This window comes from Capra hircus, chromosome 5, assembly GCF_001704415.2.
Source record: "Capra hircus breed San Clemente chromosome 5, ASM170441v1, whole genome shotgun sequence".
NCBI lineage: Eukaryota > Metazoa > Chordata > Mammalia > Artiodactyla > Bovidae > Capra > Capra hircus.
The window spans coordinates 42,587,494-42,607,010 of record NC_030812.1 but is presented as its reverse complement, the minus strand read 5'-3'; the positions used below and the strand labels follow the sequence as shown (position 1 = coordinate 42,607,010).

The 19,517-nt window shown below is 42.0% G+C and overlaps 1 protein-coding gene and 1 pseudogene across 1 annotated transcript in view; one reads left to right on the top strand and one right to left on the bottom strand.

The window, feature by feature from the left end:
* Positions 862-19,517, top strand: part of KCNMB4 (potassium calcium-activated channel subfamily M regulatory beta subunit 4) — a 77,569-nt gene continuing 58,913 nt past the window's right edge. Inside the window, exon 1 of the mRNA XM_005680231.3 lies at positions 862-1,523. Coding sequence (XP_005680288.2) covers positions 1,188-1,523 — 336 coding nt within the window. The 5' untranslated portion in view covers positions 862-1,187. The remainder of the gene's footprint in view (positions 1,524-19,517) is intronic.
* On the bottom strand, positions 6,264-8,714 carry LOC102191213 (annotated as a pseudogene).

The window sequence follows — 19,517 nt, the reverse complement described above, 5'->3', positions numbered from 1 at the left end:
GACCCAGGAAGCGAGTTTCCTGGGTCGGTGAGGGAGGATCGCAGGCTCCTGCCCCCCACGCGCGTTGCCTCCACCGCAAACTCCGTCTGACTCAGCCTGTTTCACTTCTGACCTCCAGGACCGGCTGGGGTCGGCGAGGTGGGCGGTGTCGCGGGTGGGGGTGATCGTGGGATGCTCCTGGGCAGTTGGGAGCGCCGGGACCTTGAAGCCGGACGGTTACCGCGCTCGCCCGAGGGAAGGGGGGCGGCGGCAGGTCACGCCTCCCGCGCTGCGGCGCACGCGCCCGCCCCAAGCATGGGAACCGGCGGCCCGGGTCTCTCTGGGGCACACTCACGGGCGCACGCCGCTCGCCCCGGGGGCTTCCATCCCTGTCCGCCTGGTGCCGGCGGCCAGTCTCCCCGAGAGCGCACGCCTCCCGGCCGCTGGCTCGCCGCTGGCTGACCAGTCCCCCTTTGGAGTTCAAAATTCCCGCCGCTCCACTTGCACGACACCGTCTCCCTCGTTTGTTTTTTGTTTTGTTTTTTAAACTTTCACTTCGTTAAGTTATATTGATCCTAACCTCTTATCGCTGCTGTCCCTCCCAGGGGAATGTAACGAGAATCCCGGGCGCCAGCGCCGCGATCCCCAGCGCCTGCCCGCCCCTCGCCCACGGGAAACGCCCCGGGGCGGGGCGGGAGGACCCGGGTCGGCGGCGGGTGGGGCCCGGCGGAGCTGCCTCCCGCGCAGGGGAGCCCCGGGGCTCGCCTCAGCCCTGCAGCTTCTGCCCTCCGGGCACCTGCCAGGCGAGTCCGCGGAGCGGCGGCCGGCGGGCGATGGAGACTGGGAGCCACCGGGCGAGAGGAGGCGGGGTGGGGGAGGCGGGGAAAGCGCGGGGGCGGAGGCTGGCAGGGGGCGCCGGAGGCAGGAGCCGCCCGTGCACTCCTCGCGCCCGAGGGTGCAGGAGGCTCTGAAACCTCGGCCGCGCTGCGAGCCTCTGGGGCTCGGGCGGCGGCGGGGAGGTGGAAGGGGGGCGCTGCCGCCGCCGGGGGGCGTCGCCGGCCTCGGCCCCTTTGTTCTCGCGCGCTCCCCCTGGCCGCCCACTCCCCTGCTGTCGTGCGGCGGCGGCTCCTCCCGCCGAGGCAGTCGGGCTCGGCGCCGGGGGCGGGAGGGGGCGGGGGGAGCGCGCCCGCCGCCGGGAGTGGGGGGCGATGGCGAAGCTCCGGGTGGCTTACGAGTACACGGAAGCCGAGGACAAGAGCATCCGGCTCGGCTTGTTTCTCATCATCTCCGGCGTCGTGTCGCTCTTTATCTTCGGCTTCTGCTGGCTCAGTCCCGCGCTGCAGGATCTGCAAGCCACGGCAGCCAACTGCACGGTGCTGTCGGTGCAGCAGATCGGCGAGGTGTTCGAGTGCACCTTCACCTGTGGCGCCGACTGCAGGGGCACCTCGCAGTACCCCTGCGTCCAGGTCTACGTGAACAACTCCGAGTCCAACTCCAGGGCGCTGCTGCACAGCGACGAGCACCAGCTCCTGACCAACCCCAAGGTAAGGACGCCCCAGGAGGATTGCCTCGCTCCTACGGAGATGCTGGGGTTTGGGGGAGCATCAGTGTTAAACCCTGCGCGGGGTGGCTCGGAGTATGCAGACGTTACCAGGAGGCGACAAGGCGTCGCGGACTATGCTTAAACCGGGAGTAAGTACACCGCGGAGCCCGGGGCCCCCCGGTCCTTCAGGAGGGTTTGTGTGCAGCGACCTGTGATACCCGGAGGCTTTCTTTACACACCTGTCTTGCCTGGTCTCAGATTCTGAGGCCTTGGCCCAGCTTCGGTTCGGGCCCTACCGGACGGGCTTTGCAGAGATGCGAGGAGCCGAAAGTTAACTTTTCCTCAGATTAAATCCAGTGCGTAGCGGGGATACCACCAACTCCGGCGCATGGTCAAGGTCCGAGCTCCCATTGGCCGCGTCCAGAACTCGCCTTTGGAGGTTGCAGGGGGTCCTTTAGCCCTTTGAGAGGTGTTAGAGGTTTCCTTACCTTTTCACTCTAGACAGATGTTTTTAACTTGGGGTACAAAGATGAGCTTTCGTGGGTGGACAAACGACGTGGAATCAAATGCGAAATTCTGTGGAGATCCATCTTGGGCGGGTACTGTGGACTCCTAGTTGTCACGAAATAGATTCTCAGAAGCGTCTAGAGGAAGCCTAGGTTCTCCGTGTGTCTAAGAACAATTGGGAGCCATCTGGGGAACGGTAAAACTTTCTGAAAATAGAAAAGCCTCCGTGAAATGTACCGAATATGCCTGCCTTGGCAACTTTTTCCGTTCTCGCAAGCAAAAAAGAAAAAAAAACCTGGTTAGGACTCGAGGGATGGAAAGCAGAGAAAGGGAGACTCAGAAGACCGTTCCCAGTGGAGAAAAAACTTATAAAAAGCAGTGTCCTCAGTCTGTGAACTAGTTGAGCTTTGTAGTACACCTGCTTTTCCAAGAAGGCTTTTCTTTCTTTTGTTTTTTTCGTCTCTTGGCCTTTTTTCACTCTTCTGATTACTTAACTATCAAAGAAAAGGTATGTATCTTCTTTAAAGTTACTGACATCTTCCCAGTTTGTTAGAGCAGTGCTTGAAGATCAAGAAAACTGTCCAAAAGGGAATGAGTCTTGTGTACACAGGAAAACTTTTGTTGCATGTGACAGGATATAATTAGAACAATCCAAAAGAAGAATCCTATATCAATATTTTTAAAGTATTTAAAAATAAGCTTATCATTTCTCTGCAGCAAAACTCCCGTTCTTGTCTCCTAAATAGTTAATTCTTGAATTTGGGACATTTTTAAAAGAGAATTCCTTTAAAAAAAAAAAAAAAAGAATGACTTCTCTTAAAAAAAAAGTGCTCTTGCTGACAAAGGAAGAGTATCTTAAAAATGAAGATAATAAATTAGTAGTAAGTATAGAAATACAGAATTTAGAGTATAAACTTCAAAGTCTCAAAGAAGCAATCAGACCTCAAAGACAGATGTTTTAAGTTAGGCAGCTCAGTGCTCAGTAATTTCAAAACAAATTGCAAGGCTTTAGGAATGTCACTTTTTTTTTTTTCAAGATTAAGCCATTAATATAAAAGAAAGGTGTAGAGCAGTAGTAGTGATTTAGAAATTATATGGTAGTTTAACATTTAGAAGGTGTTATAATTGGTGAAACATTGCGATTAGTTTAAGATTGTGGCTCAGGCACTAATAAATTATATATACATATTCCACTAAGTAGCTAATACCTAATCAAGACTTCAAGAAGATAGAATTTACTATACAAAGAATGCTTCACAGTTTCCAGGTAATTTTGTAGAATTTGGCTGAAAAAGTAAATTTGGATCATTAGGACATAGATTATTAGGACATAGGTTGCCCACTCCAGTGTTCTTGCTTGGAGAATCCCAGGGATGGGGGAGCCTGGTGGGTTGCCGTCTATGGGGTCGCACAGAGTCGGACACGACTGAAGTGACTTAGCAGTAGCAGTAGCAGTAGCAGTAGCAGCAGCAGGACATAGATTTCTAAATCACTTGGAAAGAGTGGTAATGGCTTATATGTAATCCTAAGATTTGATCTGTTTTTGTTGCAAATAAGCAGTTTCCTTCCTGTGCCAATTTGGATCCTGGCAATGATTACTTTGAAGAAATATCTGAACAAAATAAGATTTTTTTAAAGTAAAGCATTAAAGAAATGACAGAACTGGAGAAAGATACATTAATGTTACAGAAAATGATCCCACTCGATTTAGTCAAGTTTTCCTCAGCCAAAGCAGTATATATCTCTTTATCCAAATTATGATTGCATTGGACCATTTATAGAACATTAGACATGTTCTTTTGGAGTCACCTTTCCACTTTTGAGCAATGAAATGCTCAATTTGGAAATTCTGGTAAGCAATTAGTGATGGAAAAATTCAGTGTAACCAAAATATTGTGCCAGAGCCCATCACATGAGCAGAATGTTTCCACCGTGCCCTTGCAGTTAAGCAGTACCCACCACCAAGGGCTGTTGCATCTTGGCTACCCAGGACTTACCTCTTTATTGAAGGTCTGGGTTCCCCATCCATTCTCTTTGCAGAATGTCTAGATTCCCTACAATGTATTAGATCCTGATCACCTCCAACCTTCTCTGCTTTATGACCCACTGCAGCAAGAAGCCATTTGGGAGATCTCTTCTTAGAAAAAGAGAACAAGGGCTTCCTCCTCTCCCACAAGTTTACTACATTAGTTATAGTAAAAAGCAGGGAAGGGGAAAGAATAATGCAAATATATAACTTCTTATGCTGCAGACTACTAAAGAGATAGTGTGAATAAATTTGACCTTTGCCTAATAATTTCTTTAAAATATCTTTAAGTCCTATTCAACTTATGTTTTGAAACGTGTCCTTGTTTCCAAAGCAGAAACTATATCCAGTCATGTAATGTAGTTCAGTTCAGTTGTTCAGTTGTATCTGACTCTTTGCAACCCCATGGACTGCAGCATGCCAGGCTTTCCTGTCCAAGCTTACTCAAACTCATGTCCATCGTGTCCATGATCCATCCAACCATCTCATCCTCTGTCATACCCTTCTCCTCCCGCCTTCAATCTTCCCCAGCATCAGGGTCTTTTCCAGTGAGTCAGTTCTTCACATCAGGTGGCCAAAGTTTTGGAGTTTCAGTTTCAGCATCAGTCTTTCCAATGAATATTCAGAACTGATTTCCTTTAGGATGGACTGGTTGGATCTCCTTGCAGTCCAAGGGGCTCTCAAGAGTCTTCTCCAACACCACAGTTCAAAAGCAGCAATTCTTTGGCGTTCAGCTTTCTTTATAGTCCAACTCTCACATCCATATATGACCACTGGAAAAACCGTACTTTGACTAGACAGACCTTTGTTGGCAAAGTAATGTCTCTGCTTTTTAATATGCTGTCTGGGTTGGTCATAGTTTTTCTTCCAAGGAGCAAGTGTCTTTTAATTTCATGGCTGCAGTCACCATCTGCAGTGATTTCGGAGCCCAATAAAATAAAGTTTTTCACTGTTTCCATTGTTTCCCCATCTATTTGCCATGAAGTAATGGTACCGGATGCCATGATGTTAATTTTCTGAATGTTCAATTTTAAGCCAACCTTTTCACTGTCCTCTTTCACTTTCATCAAGAGGCTCTTTAGTTCTTCTTTGCTTTCTGCCATAAGGGTGGTGTCATCTGCATATCTGATGTTATAGATATTTCTCCCAGCAATCTTGATTCCAGCTTGTGCTTCATCCAGCCCAGCATTTCACATGATGTACTCTGCGTATAAGTTAAATAAGCAAGGTGGCAATATACAGCCTTAACGTACTCCTTTCCCGGTTTGGAACCAGTCTATTGTTCCATGTCCAGTTCTAACTATTGCTTCTTGACCTGCATACAGATTTCTCAGGAGGCAGGTCAGGTGGTCTGGTGTTCCCATCTCTTGAAGAATTTTCCAGTTTGTTGTGATCCACACAGTCAAAGGCTTTGGTGTAGTCAATAAAGCAGAAGTAGATGTTTTTCTGGAACTCTCTTGCTTTTTCGATGATCCAACGGATGTAGGCAGTTTGATCTCTGGTTCCTTCAAGTAATGTAGTACTTCATGTAATGTAGTACTCAAGTCAGTTATCCTAATTATCAAGTCAAGTCCTAATTATCCACGGGGCAGTGAACTGCTCTTTGAGTTGACCACTGCAAAAAAAAAATCTAAATTTGGGGTCAGCTTCCTCTGACTACGGTTCTTATCACTGAATTATCTCTTTGTGACTAGCTGTTGTGTATGCTAAGGGTTTTGGTTCTCAACCATGACAATCCATTAGAATCACTGGGGGAACTTTATTTTATTTTTTCAGCAGAAGGGAACACTTTATTGACTTTATTTTTTGCTAACTACACGTCAATTTTTAAAAGGTGCAAAAAGTCGTATGTACTTTTTCAAAATTGTTTTTTGAGGTATGTTAGCAAAAATGTTGGATATCACTGTTCTAGGCTCTTTACAAAAATAATTGTTTCTCTGAACCACACAACATAAAGTAATCTACTTTATACATTGATAGCTTTGATATATTTCTAATAGCCACCTTGGATTTTGATGCCCAAGAACATTCCCTACCAGAAAAGAAAGTAAGAAATTAAATTAAATAAAAATGAATGTATTTCTGTCTGTACTGCTCCCTCCCAGATCCTCATCTTTGAAGACAGAATGATTAACTTCTCTTTTAATGTTAATAGTTTCCAAATTGATAATCTAGTTCTAAAGAACTCACTCTCAAATTCTATAAGTTTAGAGGTAAAAATGTCCTAGAACATAAAAGTTCACATGAATAAATGAAAGTATGAAATGGGTCACCCTGCGTAGAGATACTCAATACTGATATTTGGATACATGACCAGCTCTGTTAATATCTGTCTGTAATTCACTGATTCAGCTATGCTACAAAAACCTTAATAACCAAGTGAATCTCTTTCTTGCAAATAGGACAAGAAGCCCCAGCCTTCTTTAGTCTTCTGGCACAATGGAAACAAGTGACAAGATGGCCTGTCCTCCCGTGAATAATGTTCCTGTTTCGTGGTCTTTCTCACACAGACTACATGGCTTCAAAAGATTCTTGCAATCCTCCATGTTTCCTGTATCTTTTCTCTGTTCAAAAAGGTTGTCTGATTGTTCTACCATGCTTGATATGGTCTCTTGGCTTTCAGAACTATGAGCCAAATCCAAGAATTCCACCTAGTTGCAAGAATCAAAACGTTTCGAGCTTTCTTCCTTTATGTATGTATCTTTAGGTCTAACAGCTGGAGCTGATACAGTTCTTCTGCAGTCAGGGACATCAGTTCCTTCCCTTTCTTGCTTTTCAGGTATGGCGGTGATATCAGATGTGGAGAGAGACTGGGTTAACTTACAACAATCTGAATACCAATCCTTCCTCAAGGCCCAGCAACGAAAACAGTACTTCTTGCTTGGAGAGTTAAATTTCTTGTACTCAGTACACTGCCACTCACCCTCAGAGGTAACTTCTATATCAGTATCGTCATTTATGGATTTAGGGTCCTCAAGGTCATCATTTTTTCCCACTTCAATCACCTGTTTGTCTCTCACTTTCCCTACTTCTTCACTTGTTTGTTCAGGATCAGCAGCTTCAACTTTTATTCCAACACCAAATTGCTCTGACACTGACTCATTCAAAAACCACAAGTCATCTGTGGTGTCTGAAACAATGGCAGTACCTATATCCTGTTTTGTCTGTAAATCAGTTGGGCCATTACTTGTAGGTGTATAGTTATTTCTCAGGTTTCCTAAAAACCACCAAGGCAAACCAGCTACATCCCACTCCTCAAACCTGAGGTCCAGTCTTGACGTCTCTTCTTGAGTTAAATTTGCTACCAAGTCTTCATCTTCTCTAGAATTTCTGCATTTATACTGTGAGGTAGGCAGCGTGGGAATATTGCCTTCTTCAGTTCTTTTCCTGGAATTGGAACTTTCCTCTATACTTTGCTTCAGTTGGTCTTGACTTGGAATATCCATACTGTGCTCTTGTGCGATAGCGAGAGTCTGAGCAGCATCTGTAGCAGCAGTAGCTAATGTGACAAGATTCTTTCTTAGCATATCGTAGAGGGGGCTCTTTAACAGTGAACATTTTAGCTTGTGCACCTGCTGCTTGCAAAATCTTCAAAAGAGGCAGTTTTGGTCGTACCCAATTGGTTTGTTCTAGAGATCCTGCCAGCACTGTCAGATGCTGAACACTGGGCAGAGGTGGAAAATGATGTCATTTTGGCAGTTAAGTGACGTGAAGTCTGCTCACGGCCGTTCCATGAGTCGCTTTCCACCAAGCCTGGCGGGTATGGGGGTGTCAATCAACTGTCCCTAAGGTCTTAGCAGCAGTTTGAAACGGCGAGTAGTCTGGGGGAACTTTAAAAAGAAGTTCAGATGCCTGTGTCCAGCCTTTAGAGATTCACACTCGGTCTTTGGTGTGTCCTGGGTATTGGTAATTTTTAAAAAGTTCTACAAGTAATTCTAGTCTGTAGACGGAGTGAAAATAAACACTGGCTTAGAAAATGTCTTCATCTGTTGTTCAAGAAAAGCAAAATAAGAACCCAAAGGATTCATCATGATTAATATTTGTGTGTTTAGGTTAAAAGATGGTACTGATGCTACTGAATATAGAGAGTTGGTATGAAAGGAAGGACTCAAATTCTGAAGGAAAAGAAGAGAATCCTTTAAAATTAGTTTAAATGAAATGAACTTATGGAGTTCCAAACATTTGCCTTTGCCTCATTGTAGATATTGGATGGCCAAGAAAAGATGGATTATGAAAACTGGCCTCTTGAAAGATCAGAGAAAGTAGGTGATTAGAGGCTGTATGTTTTATTTTTGAGTTTTCTTTCTCTGATAAGAAAAACCTAAAAAGAGAGGACAAATGTCTATTTCTAAGAAATCAGTACTACTAAAAACCTAAGAGAAATGCGTTGAAAAGAAGAAAAACTTAGAACAGAACTGGAAGAGGCTTCAGGCTCTAAGAATATCCCCTGAAATTGGATGTAATTAACTATAGGCCTTTGTGGCTTAGTCACCTTCTTGGTACCCTTCTCATCCATTCTAGTGTGCCCCTTCCCCCAACACACACACTCCCTGGATAGACAGTAAGGCCCGCTGGGGTTAATTTCTGAGCTCCATTCTTGAGTCAGATGTTCAACGTGATATACTTTGTGCTCTAGGGAGTCCATCATGTCAAAATTAATAAAAGACTAATCTGAATTGTGACAACTTATCTGTAGCCTTTATTTCTCCATGAAAAAGTGACTTACTGTGGTGGTTTTTCCTCTGGTGATAATATGAAGTAATATTGGGGATGTACATCAAATTTAAGTCCGCAAATACTTCTCCAGCATCTATTATGATCAAAGAACTGGGCAAGAAATGAGAGGATGTACAAAGATGAGTTCATTTAACAAATATTTATTAAATGCCTGCTTAGGTTCTAGGTGTGTTTCTAGGTTTTAGGACTGGAATAGAGCTCAAAAGAAGATTTCTGGGGCTTACATTTTGGTGGAGTGACTGACAAGAAATCAGTTCATAATGTAATGAATTGATAATGATAGATGTAATGATAGATGGGCAAAGAAAATTTAAGCCGCATAAAGGTACAGAAAGTTATGGAAGGAATGAGAGCTGTTCTTCTACATAGGATGGCCAGGGAAGGTGGCTCTGAGGAAGTGATATTTCCACAGAGACCCAAAGGACATGAGAGGATTATCAGTGGCCTAAGGGACACAGAGGAAAGAATCACGTGGCTCTCCAGAGAAAGGCTGTTCCACAAGCTGCAGGAACAGCAAGTACAGTGGCGCTGAGGCAAGCGTGAGGAATAGTGAGGACGACGGTGAGTGAACAGAGAACAGTGCGGGGTGAGACGAGGGTCTCAGAAACCTTTGTAAGGACTTTGGATTCTAGTCTACGTGTGATGGTGAGTTATTTGACACTAGGCCGGACCAAGATATAATCAGACTTAGACTTTTAAACAATTTGAACGATCCATCTGGATGCTGAGATGAGGATAGAATTTGTATGGGGGGAGAAGTGTTTGTGTACACACTCATGCTCACTTGTGCAAGGTGAGAGCATCAGAGGCAAGATTGGAAACAAGGAGTCTAGTAGGACCAACAAAAGGTGGTGGTGACTTAGATCAGGGAGTAGCATTGATAAGGCCCACTGATGGACCGGATGTGAGGAATGAGGGAGAAAAAATGAAGATGGCTCCAAGGTCTGTGGCAATCACAACTGAAAAAGAGAGGTGGTTTTATCATTATAAATAGAAAAACTGAAGGAGGAGTAATTTTGGAGGTCGGACACAACTGAGAACACACACACAAACACACTGCATGAAAAGCAGGTGTTCAGTTTTAGATACGCCTAGTGGAGAAGGCACTGGCAACCCACTCCAGTACTCTTGCCTGGAAAATCCCATGGACTGGTAGGTTGCAGTCCATGGGGTCGCTAAGAATCAGACACGACTGAGCAACTTCACTTTCACTTTTCACTTCCTGCATTGGAAAAGGAAATGGCAACCCACTCCAGTGTTCTTGCCTGGAGAATTCCAGGGATGGTGGAGCCTGGTGGGCTGCCGTCTATGGGGTCGCACAGAGTCGGACACGACTGAAGAGACTTAGCAGCAGTGGCAGCAGCTGACTTATATCGGAGAAGGAAATGGCACCCCACTCCAGAATTCTTGCCTGGAGAATCCCAGGGACGGGGGAGCCTGGTGGGCTGCCGTCTCTTGGGTCGCGCAGAGTCAAACACAACTGAAGAGACTCAGCAGCAGCAGCTGACTTATGGGCTTCTCCGGTGGTGCAGAGTTTCCTACCAGTGCAGGAGACTCGGGAGATACAGGTTCAATTGCTGAGTCAGGAAGATCCCCTGGAGTAAGAAATGACAACCCACTGCAATATTCTTGCCTGGAAAATTCCATGGACAGAGGATCCTGGTAGACTACACTCCATGGTGTTACAGAGTCGGAAACGACTTAACACCCTTGGAGGCAACTGATGTACACATGAGGATGAATTCTTGAGTTTCTGCCCTCAAAGAGATCATTACCTAGCAGACGAGATAAGAACACAATAACTATCAAACAAAGCAAAACATCATGTTCTACTGGGAGGTGCAAAGAATATGATAAACATCTAAAGGGGAATGACTAGAGGGAATGCTTCCTGGAGAAGGAAGCATTTGCCATAAAATTTTGAGAATGAATAGAATTTTTATCTTGGGAGGAAAGTTGAGGAAAAATGAAGAGAGCATCAAGGAAGAGAAGAATGCCAGGAGCAAGGCTCTGGAGCTGTGGAGTATGAGGTGTGTTGGGGAACCAGCAGGTAGACTGGTGTGGCTGGAACCTAGGGGCCAAAGAGCAGAGGTCTGGGGAAAAGATGTGCATGCATGCTAAGTCGCTTCAGTCATGTCTTTGCAACCCTATGGACCATATCCTGCCAGGCTCCTCTGTCCATGGGATTCTCCAGGCAAGAGTACTGGAGTGGGTAGCCATGCCCTCCTCCTGGGGATCTTCCCAACCCAGGGATCGAACCCATGTCTCTTAGTCTCCTGCATTGGCAGACAGGTTCTTAACCACTAGTGCCACCTGGGATAAGGCAGGAGAGTAAATTGGGGCCAGTAATGTAGAGGTCCTTGACAGACAGGGTGGGTTTAGTGAACACTGGGAACCCATGGTAGGAAGAATCTATGCCTATCTATCAAAGATGGTCACATACTAATCCCTAGAATCCGTGAAAATCTTATGTTATACAGCAAAGGGGAGTCAAGGTTGCAGACGCAGTTAAATTTGCTAATCAGCTGACCTTAAAATAGGGAGATGTGCTGGTGGGCTTTAGAATCACAAGCACCCTTAAATGTGGAAGAGGAGGTCGGAGTGATGCAATGTGAAGACCACTCAACTGACTGTTGGCAGCTTTGAATACAGAAAAGGGACATGAGCCAAAGAATGCAGGCGGGAAAAGGCAAGAAAATGGATTCTTTCTTAGAGGCTTCAGAAAGGAGTATAGCCCAGCTGGTGTCTTGATTTTAGCTCAGTGAGACCCATTTTGGAATTCTGTCCTCCAGAATTGCAAGTTAATACATTTGTTTTGAGCCACTAAGTTTCTGCTATAGCAGCAATAGGAAACTAACACAGAAGCCAAGTAAGGCTTTTGAGTAGGTGACTAATATGATTAGATATTTGAAAGCTTGGTCAGATTATGTGCACCTATTACAGCTCTTTGCAAACAATCTACTCTGCAGACTGCTAGGATCTTCCTGTCTGAGAGTACTTAACCATGAGCCACCTCTGGCATCCATTTGTGGATGCTGTTTATGAAGGTCTTAATTATTTGTAAGAACTCTCAAATTATGTATCTTAAACTCTAATCAGAAACTTTTTACTTTTACATGAGAGGTTTGTAATATTACAATATATTTCAGTTTACGTTTTGGGGAAAGTGCCTATATTTTCCATTATTACAGACTTACCTCAGAATTATAAAGCTTTTTATAAGTTGTCAGTTTTGTTTATCTGAACTGTTCTTTAATACTCATTTATGAGTGAAGATGTCACTCATTTTATTTACCTTGGGTTTAAATTTTTTTTCTCTGTCTTAAGCAGAATTTCGTATTAACGATTGAGTTCCTAGATAAACAGTACATTTATATTACAATTACCACAAATACTCACAGTATAATACTGAGCAGAATGGTTTTCAATATTACATATGTTTCTCAATGTTCCTCATGCTGTGCTTTTGGTATTCTCTAAGACACATAAACTAATGTGTAAAAATTTGTAATTTGAGTTGTGGTAATATCCTCTTTTCTTTTAAAATAATTGGTTATAAAATTGAAAACCATATGTTTATTAAATTATTTAAATCTGTGACCATTTTGGTAAATAAACTAATCAAACGTTTATTTCATGTATTTGCTTGCTTGGTTAGCAGAATCCAGCAGATTGGGTCACTGAGAGTTCTCTGTACCTCGAAGCACATGTGAAGAAATATCCATTCATCTAACTGATGCAATTGACTAAATGGACTTTGAAACCTTATCTGATGTCCAATATACCAGTTATAATTTAACAACATTGTAGAAGCACTTGATGTTGTATCTCATTAGTGGAAATTATCAATCAGTTCAGTTCAGTTCAGTCACTCAGTCATGTCTGACTCTTTGTGACCCCATGCACTGCAGCACGCCAGGCTTCCCTGTCCATCACCAACTCCCAGTGTTTACTCAAACTCATGTCCATTGTGTTGGTGATGCCATCCAACCATCTCATCAATATATCCTGTAAAATTAAATTCTAATCTTGGAAGTTTAATACTTTTTTCCTGTGTAATAAACACATTTATGTAATTGTCCTTATCGACACAACTTTATTTTAAGATAATTCTCAAGAATTAAAAACCAGAAAATAATACTGCTTACTGAGACTAAAATCTTCCATTCTGATTATAATTGTCTTCTATTTCCTTTATTACAAGGATAAAAATGGCAAAAGAATATCATGTTTATCTCTCTAAAACCAGCTTCTGTTCTAGAATCTTTTGTTTCCAGCAATGGTATCATTATTCTCTGGTATTAATACTTTGTCTGATTTTTACTGCCACTGTCCTGGTCAGTTTTTGTTCCAATCCCAGAGAAAGGCAACGTCAAAGAATGTTCAAACTACCGCACGATTGCGCTCATCTCACACACTAGCGAAGTAATGCTCAAAATTCTCCAAGACAGCCTTCAACAGTACGTGAACCATGAACTTCCAGATGTTCAAGCTGGATTTAGAAAAGGCAGAGGAACCTGAAATTGAATTGCCAACATCTGCTGGATCATTGAAAAAGCAAGAGAATACCAGAAAAACATCTACTTCTGCTTTATTGATTATGCCAAAGCCTTTGACTGTGTGGATCACAACAAACTGTGGAAAATTCTTCAAGAGATGGGAACACCAGACCACCTGACCGAGAAATCTGTATGCAGGTCAAGAAGCAACAGTTAGAACTGGACATGGAAAAACAGACTGGTTCCAAACCGAGAAAGGAGTACGTTAAGGCTATATATTGTCACCCTGCTTATTTAACTTATATGCAGAGTACATCATGAGAAACGCTGGGCTGGAAGAAGCACAAGCTGGAATCAAGATTGCTGGGAGAAATATCAATAACCTTAGATATGCAGATGATACCACTCTTATGGCAGAAAGCAAAGAGCCTCTTGATGAAAGTGAAAGAGGAGAGTGAAAAAGTTGGCTTAAAACTCAACTTTCAAAAAACGAAGATCATGACATCTGGTCCCATCACTTCATAGCAAATAGATGGGGAAACAGTGGAAACAGTAAGAGACTTTATTTTGGGTGGTCCAAAGTCGCTGCAGATGATGATTGCAGCCATGAAATTAAAAGACGCTTACTCCTTGGAAGAAAACCTATGACCAACCCAGACAGCGTATGAAAAAGCAAAGACATTACTTTGCCAACAAAGGTCTGTCTAGTCAAAGATATGGTTTTTCTAGTGGTCATGTACGGATGTGAGAGTTGGACTATAAAGAAAGCTGAACACCAAAGAACTGCTACTTTTGAACTGTGGTGTTGGAGAAGACTCTTGAGAGCCCCTTGGACTGCAAGGAGATCCAACAAGTCCATCCTAAATGAAATCAGTTCTGAATATTCATTAGAAGGACTGATGCTGAAGCTCAAACTCCAATACTTTGGCCATCTGATACTTTGCCACCTTTTCATTGGAAAAGACCCTGATGCTGGGAAATATTGAAGGCAGGAGGAGAAGGGTATGACAGAGGATGAGATGGTTGGATGGTATCACTGACGTGATGGACATGAGTTTGAGTAAGCTCTGGAGGTTTTTGATGGACAGGAAGGCCTGGCGTGCTGCAGTCCATGGGGTCACAAAGAGTCGGACACGACTGAGCTACTGAAGTGCACTGAACTGTTCTGGTCAAAGATATTACAGTTTGCTTTGGTTATTAAGGTATATTTTCACTAATCCCCTTTTTCTAGTTAATTTCCTCCTTCAAATCAGTGATTCTCAAAGTGCAATCAGTGGACAAGAAACATCAGCATTATTTGTGAGCTTGTTAATAATGCATATTCTCAATACCCATCCTAAACCCACTGAATCAGAGATTCCACCCTAGTTTCTGATTTAGTAGTTCTGTGTTGGAATCCAAGAATTTGTATAGCAGAAAATAATTACCAAGCTAATAGGTGGGGAAAATGAACTAATGTAAAACAGTAAGTTTAGAAGAATGCAATAAAAGAGAGTAAAAAGACTAGACAGGTAGAATAAATTTTAAAAAGTAATAATCTACTCAATGTTATTTGGCAGCCTGCACAGGAGGGGAGATGGAAGAGAATGGATACATATATATGTATTGCTGAGTTCCTTTGCTGTCCACTTGAAGCACCAAAGAATTAATGCTTTTGAACTATGGTGTTGGAGAAGACTCTTGAGAGTCCCTTGGACTGCAAGGAGATCCAACCAGTCCATTCTGAAGGAGATCAGCCCTGGGATTTCTTTGGAGGGAATGATGCTAAAGCTGAAACTCCAGTATTTTGGCCACCTCATGCGAAGAGCTGACTCATTGGAAAAGACTCTGATGCTAGGAGGGATTGGGGGCAGGAGGAGAAGGGGACGACAGAGGATGAGATGGCTGGATGGCATCACTGACTCGATGGACGTGAGTCTGAATGAACTCCGGGAGTTGGTGATGGACAGGGAGGCCTGGCGTGCTACGATCCATGGGGTCGCAAAGAGTCGGACACGACTGAGCGACTGAACTGCACTGAACTGAACTGAAGCTATTATAATATCATTAATCGTCTATACTCCAGTAAAAAATTAAAAAATAAGATAGAGTTAAACCCAAATTTATAATTATATTCAATAGAAATGGACTCACTCTTCCAATTTAAAGGTAGAGATCACAGACGAAAACACACTATACAAACATCAATACTTCCATCAAAAAAATGAAGAAAGAAAAACTGGAGTACTTGTATAATATGAAACACAGGAGACTTTGAAACAAAAATGTGTCACTAGAGCTAAAAAGAGACATAGTTATAAAAGTTAATAAAATATAACAATTCTGTACTAGGATGTACCTAAAATACTAACTCAAAATACATAAAAACAGAAAAGTAAAGCAGAAATATATAGAAATATCTTGAGGGAGAAATATACATGTCTATCACGATGAGAGATTTTAGGACCTTTCTGTTTCTAACTGATAAATCTCAGACAACAGTAATATTAAGACACCTCCAACAGATTTGAGTAACATGTTTAACAATGGACCCAAGTGATATTTATAAATTAATATATCCAGTAGCAGCACAGTGCACATGGTTTCAAGTGCCCACATAATATTTCCCAAAATGGATCACATTTGGGCCATAAAGCAAGCCTTAACAAATTTCAAAGGAGTGAAATAATGAACATTATATCCTCAGTGAAATTAAGGTAGAAATGATTAAATTTTACTGAGAGACATAGATAGTATAGGAAGTTCATCAGTAAAAGTGTGAGATTATGAATACATGATACCTGAGCAATTTTTAAGGAATCTCCACACTGTTCTCCCTAGTGGCTGTACTAGTTTGCATTCCCACCAACAGTGTAAGAGGGTTCCCTTTTCTCCACACCCTCTCCAGCATTTATTGCTTGTAGACTTTTAAATCGCAGCCATTCTGACTGGTGTGAAATGGTACCTCATTGTGGTTTTGATTTGCATTTCTCTGATAATGAGTGATGTTGAGCATCTTTTCATGTGTTTGTTAGCCATCTGTATGTCCTCTTTGGAGAAATGTCTATTTAGTTCTTTGGCCCATTGCAGAACTGTTTGTAGTAGTGAAAAAATAGGAACAATCTAACTGAATTAATTAGGATATTGGATGGGATGCTTTAACAAGAACCTAACAAAAGTAACCTAAACAAACTAACAAGAAAAACCCTAAGGAAGTACCACATCCTAGGTTGTTCCAGTCGTGTCAGACTCTGACACTCCCTGGGCTGTAGCCCACCAGGCTCCTCAATCCGTGGGATTTCCCAGGCAAGAAGCTGGAGTGGGTTGCCATTTCCTCCTCCAGGGGATCTTCCCCACCCAGGGATCGAACCCATGTCTCCTCCATCTAAGGAAGTACTAGGTTTTTTCTTTTGTAAATGTCTGAGCTTGTAAGCAGCCTATGGGGCTAAACCATTCTAATCTGGAAGGTCATTCAAACACCCAGTTTCGTACTGTCTTATTGCTCTTAACATGTCCCTTAACGTGCTTTTCCTAACTTGTATCACATCTGCCTTGTGGGCAGAAAGAAGACTGAAAGAGGAAAAATAAAGGAAAGACAGCTTCCTGTAAAAAAGATATATTTCAAATATTGTAATGTTTGCCCTTTTAATGTGTACAGTTTTTTGGTATGTTCACAAAGTTGTGCAAGCATCATTGCTAATTTCAGAATATTTCCGTTGCTCCCAAAGGAAATCTCATGCATATTATTTCTCACTCCCAATTCCCCCAAGTTGGTTGTGATATATAATTCTTTTTATATATTCCAAAACTTGGTTTACTAGCATTTTGTTGAAGATTTTTGCCTCTATATTCATAAAGTATATTGGTCTGTAGTTTTCTTATGATATCTTTGTCTGCTTTTTGGCATCATAGTAACAGAATGAATTGGGATGTATTCTCTCCTTTTTCTTTTTTGTTTTGAGAAGAGTTTATGATATTGCACCATGGTCAAGTGGGATTTATTTTAGGAATGCAAGCTTGGTTAAACATAATAAAATCAATACAGCATGTTAATAGAATAAATGACAGAAATCACATGCATATATATATGCAGAAAAAAATTGACAAAATCCTTTCATGACTTAAAACATCAACAGACTAGGAATTGAAGGGAACTTTGTCAGCCTGATAAAGGGGAACTATGAAAAACCCACAACTAGTATCATACTTAATGATGAAAGACTGAAAATTTCCCTCTGAGATCAGAAACAAGATGAAGATGTCCATTCTTCCTTCTCCTGTTCGACATAGTACTGGGGGGTTTTGGTCAGGACAATTAGGTAAGAAAATGAAACAGAAGACATCCAGATTGGAAAGGAAGAAATAAAACTCTCTCTATTCACAAATCACATGGTCTTGTATATAGAAACTCCTGAAAACTCCAGCAAAAAAAAAAAGCTACTGGGCCAAATAAATTTAGCAAGACTGCAGGATATAAGGTCAATGTGCAAAAATCAATTGTATTTTTGTTTTTTTAAAGCTTTGATTTGTAATAGCTTTATTGAGATCTTCATAAAGATACATCCATTTTAAGTGTACAATGTCAGTATTTTTAGTACAAGTATAATTGTATTTTATACAGTAACAATTAACAATACAAAAGTGAAATTAAGAATATAATTCTACTTACAGTAGCATCAAAATAATAAAACAATTAGAAATATATTTGACAAATTTAACAAAACAGTGTAAGACTTGTACCCTGAAAACTACAAAACACTTGAAAGAAAGAACTAAATAAAGATAACTTTTGTTCATAAATTGGGAAACTTAGTATTGTAATGATGGCAATACTTTCCGAATTGATCTATAGATTCATCACAATTCCTATGAAAAAAAACTCGGTAGGATTTTCTTTTACAGAAATTGACAAGCTGATCCTAAAATTCAGATACAAGTGCAGAGGAGCCAGGATAGTCAAAACAATGTTGAAAAACAAGAACAAAGTTGGAAGGCTCACACTTTCCAATTTCAAAATTTACTTGAAAGCTACAGTAATCAAGACTGTATGGCACTGGCATAAAGAATAGATTCCAAATCTATGGAATAGAGTTGAGAGCCCAGAAATAAATGCACATGTTTATAAGTAATTGATTTTGACAAGGGTGTCAAGAGTATTCAATAGAAAAAAAACAAAGTCTTTTCAACCAGTATGCTAGAACAATTGTATATGCACATGCGAAGGAGTGAAGTTGGACTTCTACTTCACATCATAATACAAAAATTAATTCAAATCGATGAGAGACCTGAGTATAAGAGCAGAACTATAAAGCTATTGGAAGAAAACACAGTTGTAAATCTTTGTGACTTTAAATTAGGCACAGTTTCTTAATAGGATGCAAAAAGCACAAGCAACCGAAGGAAAAATAGATAATTGGACATAATAAAAATTTTTTAAATATTTGTGGTTTTGTGCTTTGAAAGATACTATCAAGAAAGTGAAAAGATAACCACAAAATGAGAGGAAATATTTTCAAATTATGTATCTAGTAAGGATTAAATATCCAGGATATATAAAGAACCTATACAACTCAATAACAGCAGTAACACAAAAACAACCCAATTTATAAATAGACAAAAGTTAGAAGCGGATATTTTTCCAAAGAAGTATACAAATGAGCAACAGGCACATGAGAAGATGCTCAGTATCATTAGTCATAGCATGCATGTGTGCTAAGTCACTATGTCACGTCCAAAGTGTGCACAGTTGTGTCCAACTCTTCACAACTTTATGGACTGTAGCAACTAGCCTCCTCTCTCCGTAGGATTCTCCAGGCAAGAATACTAGAGTGGGTTGGCGTGTTGTCCTGTAGGGAATTTTCCTGACCCAGGGATCAAACCCTAGTCTTATGTCTCCTGCACTGACAAGAGGATACTTTCCCACTAGTGCCACCTGGGAAACCCTCATTAGTCATTGGTGGTGGTGTAGTTGCTGAGTTGTGTCCGACTTTTGCAACCCAAGGCCTGTAGCCTGCCAGGCTCCTCTGTCCATGAAATTCTCCAGGCAAAAATACTGGAGTGGTTTGCCATTTCCTTCTGCAGGGGATCTTCCCAACCCAGGGATTGAACCCAGGTCTCCTGCATTGCAGACAGATTCTTTACCAACTGAGCTACAACGGAACCCCCGCCCCCCCCTCCTTAGTCATTCAGTTCAGTTCAGTTCAATTCAGTTCAGTTCAGTTCAGTTCAGTTCAGTTCAGTTCAGTTC